General features: G+C 41.3%; 1 protein-coding gene across 2 annotated transcripts in view; it reads left to right on the forward strand.

Annotated features, from left to right (window-relative positions):
- Positions 1 to 6,435, forward strand: part of LOC117520879 (homeodomain-interacting protein kinase 1-like) — a 77,948-nt gene extending 71,513 nt beyond the window's left edge. For both annotated transcript variants that reach the window (XM_034182214.1, XM_034182215.1), the window contains one exon: positions 6,346 to 6,435. In XM_034182214.1, coding sequence (XP_034038105.1) covers positions 6,346 to 6,354 — 9 coding nt within the window. In that variant the 3' untranslated portion in view covers positions 6,355 to 6,435. The remainder of the gene's footprint in view (positions 1 to 6,345) is intronic.
- The last annotated feature ends 2,737 nt before the right edge of the window (positions 6,436 to 9,172 follow it).

A 9,172-nucleotide genomic window follows, 5' to 3' on the forward strand; every position in this document is an offset into this window, starting at 1 on the left:
CCCGCAAAGCTGATCTGGCAACAGCAATCAGAGAAAGTTGGAGCCAGATTGATGAAGAGGACTGTTTGTCACTCATTAAGTCCATGCCTCAGAGACTGCAAGCTGTTATAAAAGCCAGAGGTGGTGCAACAAAATACTAGTGATGTGTTGGAGCGTTCTTTTGTTTTTCATGATTCCATAATTTTTTCCTCAGAATTGAGTGATTCCATATTTTTTTTCCCTCTGCTTGGTCTAAAAAAGTGACCGTTACTGACTACCACAATTTTTTTTATAGTGTTTCTTAAAGCCAGAAAGTTGCCATTTGAAATTACTTTAGTTTTGTGTCATGTCTGTGATCTGCTTTTTTTCTACAAAATTAAACAACTGAATGAACATCCTCCGAGGCCGGTGATTCCATAATTTTTGCCAGGGGTTGTACAGTAAGACATGAAGCACCAACATTTCAATTCACTTCAATTTAATCAGCTTATAAAGGGCCAAATCACAACAAAAGCCATCTCAAGGTGCCTCACACAGAACAGTTCAACATAAAAATTAAAATAAATAAATTAAAATAAAAAATTCAAATACATAATTAAAAACAGAAGTAAAAAATAAAACAGATAAAAAACTATTCATAAGAAAGAGAATAAAAATAGGTTTTAAGTCTTGACTTAAAAATGTCCACGGACTCCGACTGCCTCACGGTTGCAGGAAGACCATTCCACAGAGCGGGTGCACGATAAGAAAGGCTCTTTGACCCACTGACTTCTTCTTCATCCTGGAAACACAGAGAAGTCCCACATCCTGCGACTGCAAAGCCCGGGCCGGCACATAGGGTTCCACCAGATCGGCCAAATAAGATGGCGCCAGTCCATGAACAACTTTATAAGTCAATAACAAAACCTTAAAATCTGCTCTTACAGAGACAGGGAGCGAATGTAAAGATGCCAAAATGGGTGTGATATGTTCAAGCCTTCTGCTTCGTGTCAAAAGTCTGGTAGCAGTGTTCTGAACTCCACCGCATTTTGCCCCAACAGCAGGCAATCCCCTACTTGATCTGTTACCCAGGTGTCATGACACAGATGAGAGGCTGGATTCTGACACCCACCGAGGTAATGTAGACACGATGGGAAATGAATGTAAATTGGGAACTCACATACACCGTTTGGAATATTTTGATTGGATCACTGAGTTTCCCCAGAAGCTGTCTTCTCTTTTCTCAGCAGAAAATAGAGAAATCTGTGATTACTTTGAAGGTGAGTGTGGAGCAAATGGAACATTCTTCTTGCACATGACATTAAATTTAAATGGTGTTGCACAGTATTCCCTTATTTCCTAAAGCTGAACTGACTTAATGGAGACAAACAGCTGTAATCACTGCCATGGACACAAACTCAAAGCAAAATATGCAAATTAGTCAAAGAAAGTATTTCGCTATTTACATCAAACTGCAAGGAGTAAACACACCAGGAATGTGTAATTGTGAGTCTACAAGGCGATGGTGCTGCAGGCAAAGCAAGATGCTTAATTATGCTTCAGCTAATTAAATTTGAGAGATGGACCATGTGAATGTTCTAATTATATTTACGAATATATGTTTGTGGAGTTCTGCTGAGTAGATGAAGACTTTCACAAACAGATGGTGTCACTTGTTTTAGAATATGTGAAAGCCACTGAGATATTTTGTGATTTTTGGCAACATAAATAAAATAGGGGGCACTCCTGGAATCCCTTTGCTTCATAAATAAAACAATTCTGAAACGTGTGCATGCAAGCTAGTTCAGACATTGAATAAATGTACAAAATCTGCCACTACTACTACAAATAACATACAATAGTGTGCAAAAAATTTTCAGCATTCAATAATTTGGATAAAAATGTCATGTTTAGTCTTAGCCCATTGAGCCCGTCTTCGTTTAGTGTGTGCCATAGTGCAGGTTGAAACCCTCAGTAAGCATTGTTCCAGGTCAACTTCCAAGTTGACATGGAGCACCACGCAAACCATCTAAAGAGCTCCATGGCGGTGTTTTTAGCCACAATCTGCACCAAATTTTGCAGACCTCTCTCAAAGTTTCTTCTCAGCGCCACAGTCTGGGGGCATTTTTATCTCCCTGAGACTGTGTCCACATACAGAGGCACTTTTTCCTCCTCAGAACGTAATATCTCCTTAAGCTTTGAACTTCAGAGGTTAAAACTGAAGGTTCTTGGCAGCGTTACAAACTGCACAATCTGCTATGCAGAAATATCAGAACTGTGAGAAGGTGAATGATACTCTAGTGTCTAAGTCATTGTTTGTGTTGTTTCTGTTGTGGTCTGTCCCCTGCCTGTGTCTTATCTGTTAGTTGAGTTGTTTTGCGTGCTTTAGCTATTTTTAAGATCCACTATCATTTTTAGCTTTTGTTCCTTGGTTTTTGGACATTGTTACTTTGTGGTTCCCCTTGTAATTTGGTATTTAGTTATGGCATGTGTTTGCTTCCACTCACCCCCAGAGGTCTTTGTAGTTTGTGTCACTCTGTCTTTGTCAGCGCTGTGTGTGTGTTTGTAGGCGTGTCTCTGTCACCGGTCCTCCCTCACAGCTGTCTCACATTTCCAATCACACCACCTGTTGCTTGTCTACTCGTCTCAGTGTCACTACTTAAGTTTGTCACAGTGTGGTTCTCGGTTGCTGGGTTTTTCCTGGTTCATCGCGTTCCTGTTGAGTTAGTTTTTCTGTGTTTGTTTATATCTACTTTCCCTGGTGTTGCTGCTGACTCTCATCCTGTGCTCTTGTCTGTTTGGACTGCTGAATACCTTTGGACTCATCTGCAGCCAATAAATAAACCTCTGACGTTTCCCCCCTACACTCGTATGCAAGGCCGGCCCAAGCCTTTATGGGGCCTTAAGCAGAATTTCATTTGGGGGCCCCCCTACCATCACCTCAGCACCAGATGCCTCATTATTCCATAGGCTACACTGTTGTGTGTAACGTACCCACAATCATTAGCATTATTTGTAATTATCTTACATCATACAGGTGTCATTCTTGTTTTTAACCTAAAGGGGTAGCAAACTCATAAATATGTTTTAATTAACTTCTACATACAGAGTGATGTATAAGTATGGCTCATTAATTTAACTATTTGAAAGTAACATCAGCAGGCAGGAGACTGCATTTATAGTAAACACGTTAAATAGTTTAATTTCTTTCAGATGTGCAATGGTGTGCAAAATGTTCAATATCCAAATACAAAATAGAATCAAATGACATTCACATTATCTTACAGAAAAATAATGTTGTAATCAAAATGAAATACTTAAATAATAAATACAATACTTAAATAATCTCCAAAATGAACATAGAAATCCACAACATAACAGCAATGTGTGTGCATAGCAATGTACAAACATTGCACTGGGGGCTATTGCTTTAACTTTGGCCTGCAAACCATTGAGAGCTGAGCTACTTTTCCCCACCTTTTGCACCAAGTTAATCTGAGGAGTTGATCTGCCCTGCTCGTAAGGAAGACTATTAAATGGCTTCGCCAAAATCCGGTCCACAATATTCAAATTGTCTGCCATTATGTGCAGCTTGCTACCTAGCTAGCTCGCTAGCTGGGACTGGAGCGAGGCTAATGTGAAGTGTGTCCGCCTGTGAGTGCTTTGTGACAGTGGAGGAGCTCAGCAGCACCCGCTGCTCGGTAGGGACAGAAACTGCGATAGAAGTCAGAAAGAGTGATAGAAGTTAGTCTCCAAACACAAGCAGCTACAAAAAAAAACAAAAAACACCAGAAATAGAAGCTCGATTTGTTGCTAGTTGTTTTTAACAAAAAAAAATGCCACTAAAAGGATTAGGAAAGTCTTTGGTTCAACTCAGAACAGAATGAAAATACTCCCACGGATGTTTACAGCAAAAGATCGCTGATTCGCTCATTTCGCTGTCAATCAAAAAGGGAATCAGCCTCAGACAGATCATCCAATCATTATGCAGAAGCTGAGCGTTCGGGCCAGCCGAGGCCAGCCCACTGCCCCATAGACCCCCAGACGCGCTGAGCGTCCGATGGGCGGGACAAAGCCCAGCATTTATCCAATGACTCGTCTCGTTTCGCTGCATGCTTTGTGTCGCTATTGAAGTCTGTGGACGCTCAGCGTCCACACTGTTTAAAGCACTGTGAAGCTGCGGGTTTGAGTGAGAGGAAAGCCGCGTCGTTACCAGTGATAAGAAGCTGATTCTGAACAAAAGTTGAGCGCGTTGTAGCGCATATTTAGTCAGTGACATGTAAACACAACAGTATATATTTGATCACTTATTTTTTGACATTTTAGGGGAAGCTGAGCTTCCCTTGCAGTCTTAGAGCAATCGCCTCTGACTTTAAGACACCTAAAGCACTTTACACTTAACGAACGGAGCATTTCGCAAATAATGACAACAAAAATTGTAATATTGGACATGCAAACCTACCTTTGTCTTGTTGTTTTTTCTCGTCTTCCAACTTCTTTTTTCTTTTCTCCGCTCCAGAGGGATAATTTCTTTTCTGAGACATGACTTGCACTCACTTACTTCCTCACAATTTTAGTCATCGACCACCTGACCCAAGCAGTACGTCTAACTTTGCCCAATGGTGGCAGCAGCCAACAGGAGGCATCAATTATCTTAGTATTGGTATTTTGTCAAAATGAATTTATTTTTTTCGGGTGTAATACAATTTCATTTAAATTATTTAATATTATTTTAATTTCATGTACTGTATATATTTACTTTTTATCACAACGTCTCGGTGCTCTCCGGGCCCCCTGGTGGTGTGGAGGCCCTAAGCGACCACGTAGTTGGCGTATGCCTTGGACCGGCTCTGTTTGTATGGTCTGTGTCTGTATTTTTGGGTTCAATTATGCCACACCATAATGGGCCTTTCACACTGAAAGCATCAGACGCGTCATAAGCGTCAAAAATCGGTCTAAAAAGCATTATTTTCAATGAGACTCGTTGCTTTTTAGACACGTCAGAAGCATTGTGTCAAAAGCCGAGCTAAAACGACACTTCTGACAGGAGCGCGCACTGCCGCTTGTCAGCAGGCTGACGCAGTCAAAGTTCAATCCAATCCAACTTTTGACACGCTGAGCCGTGACGTAGCTTCGCGCTGTCCAATAGGAAAGACACGTCGGGCCAAAACACGGAAGACTAGTGGCAGAAACCAGTGAGCTATACAAAACGGATCGGTGCAGAAACCACTGATCTGTACAAAAACAGAAACGTGTCACAGGACTGTTCATTTATAGAGCAGTTTTCTGAAGAAAAATCCTTGGAAATGTTTTTTTGTTGTTGTTACCTCAGAATTTCTGATTACTGTTAAAAAAAAGTTTAGAACACAGCAGTAATTAAAATAGCTAAATAAATCAATAAATGGTTCTTTAGAAACCTTTCATCTGTAAAAAACAATGGGAAAAAAACTCCCGAAAAAAGTTATTTAAAGTTGAGCTTTTGTGGTCTCTGAAAAAAAGCTGTAGCTTTATTTGGTAAAACAAAAAAGACTGAACCATTTACAAATTAAAGTGTTCACTCAGATCTACTGTGCTAAAAAGCTAAGCTAATGTTAGCCAATGAATAAACCTTCACAGCAGTTCAGTAAACATTACATTTTATTTTTACATTATTCTCATCTCAATAAAGCTGCAGAACTAAACTCCATTGGGCAAACTAGGACTTCGCATATATCCAAAAAGTGGAAGATTTCGGACTAAGTGGGTTTGCTCCATCAACCCGGCTGCCTGCCTCGGTCTGCCCAGTGATGATGCCTGAAGGCCGGCTTCTCCATGCGGGTCGGCCCTCTGTCGCGGTTCAATCGATATCCCACCAAGTCGTCAGTCCTCCCTTGGTTGGCGTCACTCCGAAAAGTAGCTGAAAAAAGCTTCTCCCAGCAGGGTGATGGGAGAATCGTCCTACTGATATTTTTTAAAGCTTTTTTGTGGTTCAGGCAACGCAAATTCAAGATGGCGATCGCTGAACTTTTTTCAGCTTGTGGAAACAGCCAGAGTGTGACGTAGCAATCTCCGCCCACTTGCCGCTTCCAAAGCGAAGCGTCTGACGTCACGCATCGGATGCGTTAAAGCATCGGGAGGCGATAAAGCGTTGGGAGGCGTTATGAAGCTTTCAGTGTGAAAGGCCCGTAACATTTTATGGCTAATATCATCATCAGCTGCTGTATGCAAATATAATGATATTCAGAGTGAAAGGATCAAAGTCACAGTAAAGGTGGCTGAAATATGTTTGGCATGACCTATGGTGTTGCTGTGCTTTCAACACAGAAAAATGTTATAAACTAATGAAAAGGGGTTTCAACACCTTTGGCAGTTGTTTTGTAACCTTTGTATTTTTTTTTTTTGTCATAGTATTTCTGATACTCTCAGGCAGCCCTCCTGATTTTGCCACTGTGAAGAAGAAAACGGAAACAATCATCCTGTTTTGATTCAGTAAAACCATCATTCATTTAACCAATGAATTCATGTCACATGAATGCTGTCAATTAAGCACAGGTGAGTTTCGTCTTGCATTTCTTTTGATAAACTAACTTCCAGTTACGCAAAATATATTTTTTTGTATTTATTGCTGAAGCTATTCTGAATGCTGTATTATCAATCAATCAATCAATTTTTTTTATATAGCGCCAAATCACAACAAACAGTTGCCCCAAGGCGCTTTATATTGTAAGGCAAGGTCATACAATAATTATGTAAAACCCCAACGGTCAAAACGACCCCCTGTGAGCAAGCACTTGGCTACAGTGGGAAGGAAAAACTCCCTTTTAACAGGAAGAAACCTCCAGCAGAACCAGGCCCAGGGAGGGGCAGTCTTCTGCTGGGACTGGTTGGGGCTGAGGGAGAGAACCAGGAAAAAGACATGCTGTGGAGGGGAACAGAGATCAATCACTAATGATTAAATGCAGAGTGGTGCATACAGAGCAAAAAGAGAAAGAAACAGTGCATCATGGGAACCCCCCAGCAGTCTACGTCTATAGCAGCATAACTAAGGGATGGTTCAGGGTCACCTGATCCAGCCCTAACTATAAGCTTTAGCAAAAAGGAAAGTTTTAAGCCTAATCTTAAAAGTAGAGAGGGTGTCTGTCTCCCTGATCTGAATTGGGAGCTGGTTCCACAGGAGAGGAGCCTGAAAGCTGAAGGCTCTGCCTCCCATTCTACTCTTACAAACCCTAGGAACTACAAGTAAGCCTGCAGTCTGAGAGCGAAGCGCTCTATTGGGGTGATATGGTACTACGAGGTCCCTAAGATAAGATGGGACCTGATTATTCAAAACCTTATAAGTAAGAAGAAGAATTTTAAATTCTATTCTAGAATTAACAGGAAGCCAATGAAGAGAGGCCAATATGGGTGAGATATGCTCTCTCCTTCTAGTCCCCGTCAGTACTCTAGCTGCAGCATTTTGAATTAACTGAAGGCTTTTTAGGGAACTTTTAGGACAACCTGATAATAATGAATTACAATAGTCCAGCCTAGAGGAAATAAATGCATGAATTAGTTTTTCAGCATCACTCTGAGACAAGACCTTTCTGATTTTAGAGATATTGCGTAAATGCAAAAAAGCAGTCCTACATATTTGTTTAATATGCGCTTTGAATGACATATCCTGATCAAAAATGACTCCAAGATTTCTCACAGTATTACTAGAGGTCAGGGTAATGCCATCCAGAGTAACGATCTGGTTAGACACCATGTTTCTAAGATTTGTGGGGCCAAGTACAATAACTTCAGTTTTATCTGAGTTTAAAAGCAGGAAATTAGAGGTCATCCATGTCTTTATGTCTGTAAGACAATCCTGCAGTTTAGCTAATTGGTGTGTGTCCTCTGGCTTCATGGATAGATAAAGCTGGGTATCATCTGCGTAACAATGAAAATTTAAGCAATACCGTCTAATAATACTGCCTAAGGGAAACATGTATAAAGTGAATAAAATTGTTCCTAGCACAGAACCTTGTGGAACTCCATAATTAACTAGTCTGTGAAGAAGATTCCCCATTTACATGAACAAATTGTAATCTATTAGACAAATATGATTCAAACCACCGCAGCGCAGTGCCTTTAATACCTATGGCATGCTCTAATCTCTGTAATAAAATTTTATGGTCAACAGTATCAAAAGCAGCACTGAGGTCTAACAGAACAAGCACAGAGATGAGTCCACTGTCCGAGGCCATAAGAAGATCATTTGTAACCTTCACTAATGCTGTTTCTGTACTATGATGAATTCTAAAACCTGACTGAAACTCTTCAAATAGACCATTCCTCTGCAGATGATCAGTTAGCTGTTTTACAACTACCCTTTCAAGAATTTTTGAGAGAAAAGGAAGGTTGGAGATTGGCCTATAATTAGCTAAGATAGCTGGGTCAAGTGATGGCTTTTTAAGTAATGGTTTAATTACTGCCACCTTAAAAGCCTGTGGTACATAGCCAACTAACAAAGATAGATTGATCATATTTAAGATCGAAGGATTAAATAATGGTAGGGCTTCCTTGAGCAGCCTGGTAGGAATGGGGTCTAATAAACATGTTGATGGTTTGGATGAAGTAACTAATGAAAATAACTCAGACAGAACAATCGGAGAGAAAGAGTCTAACCAAATACCGGCATCACTGAAAGCAGCCAAAGATAACGATATGTCTTTGGGATGGTTATGAGTAATTTTTTCTCTAATAGTTAAAATTTTGTTAGCAAAGAAAGTCATGAAGTCATTACTAGTTAAAGTTAATGGAATACTCAGCTCAATAGAGCTCTGACTCTTTGTCAGCCTGGCTACAGTGCTGAAAAGAAACCTGGGGTTGTTGTTGTGTGGGCCGCTGAAGAGGAGGTACTGCTGGCCCACCACCACCAGAGGGCGCTCCTCTGTTCCTGCGCTCCGTGCGCCTACGGCTCCCCCTGCTGACGAAGCTATGGACACGAGCAGGGCAACATTTAGGGCACCTGGAGCACAAAGGAGGCGGGCCCACGGAGCTTGTTTTGTTTGTGGCTCGAGTGAGCATCTCGCAAACGACTGCCCCGAGCGGTTAAACTCCAACGCCCGCCCCTAGAGACTGGGCCAGGGGTGGGCCAGAACATTCACGTGGGACACACCCACATTGCTACACGACTCCCAGTCACGATCCTGTTTGAGGATTCAACCCTGAAGGCCCCAGCACTGGTGGACACGGGCTCTGAGGGGAATCT

This window comes from Thalassophryne amazonica, chromosome 11, assembly GCF_902500255.1.
Source record: "Thalassophryne amazonica chromosome 11, fThaAma1.1, whole genome shotgun sequence".
Taxonomy (NCBI): Eukaryota; Metazoa; Chordata; class Actinopteri; order Batrachoidiformes; family Batrachoididae; genus Thalassophryne; species Thalassophryne amazonica.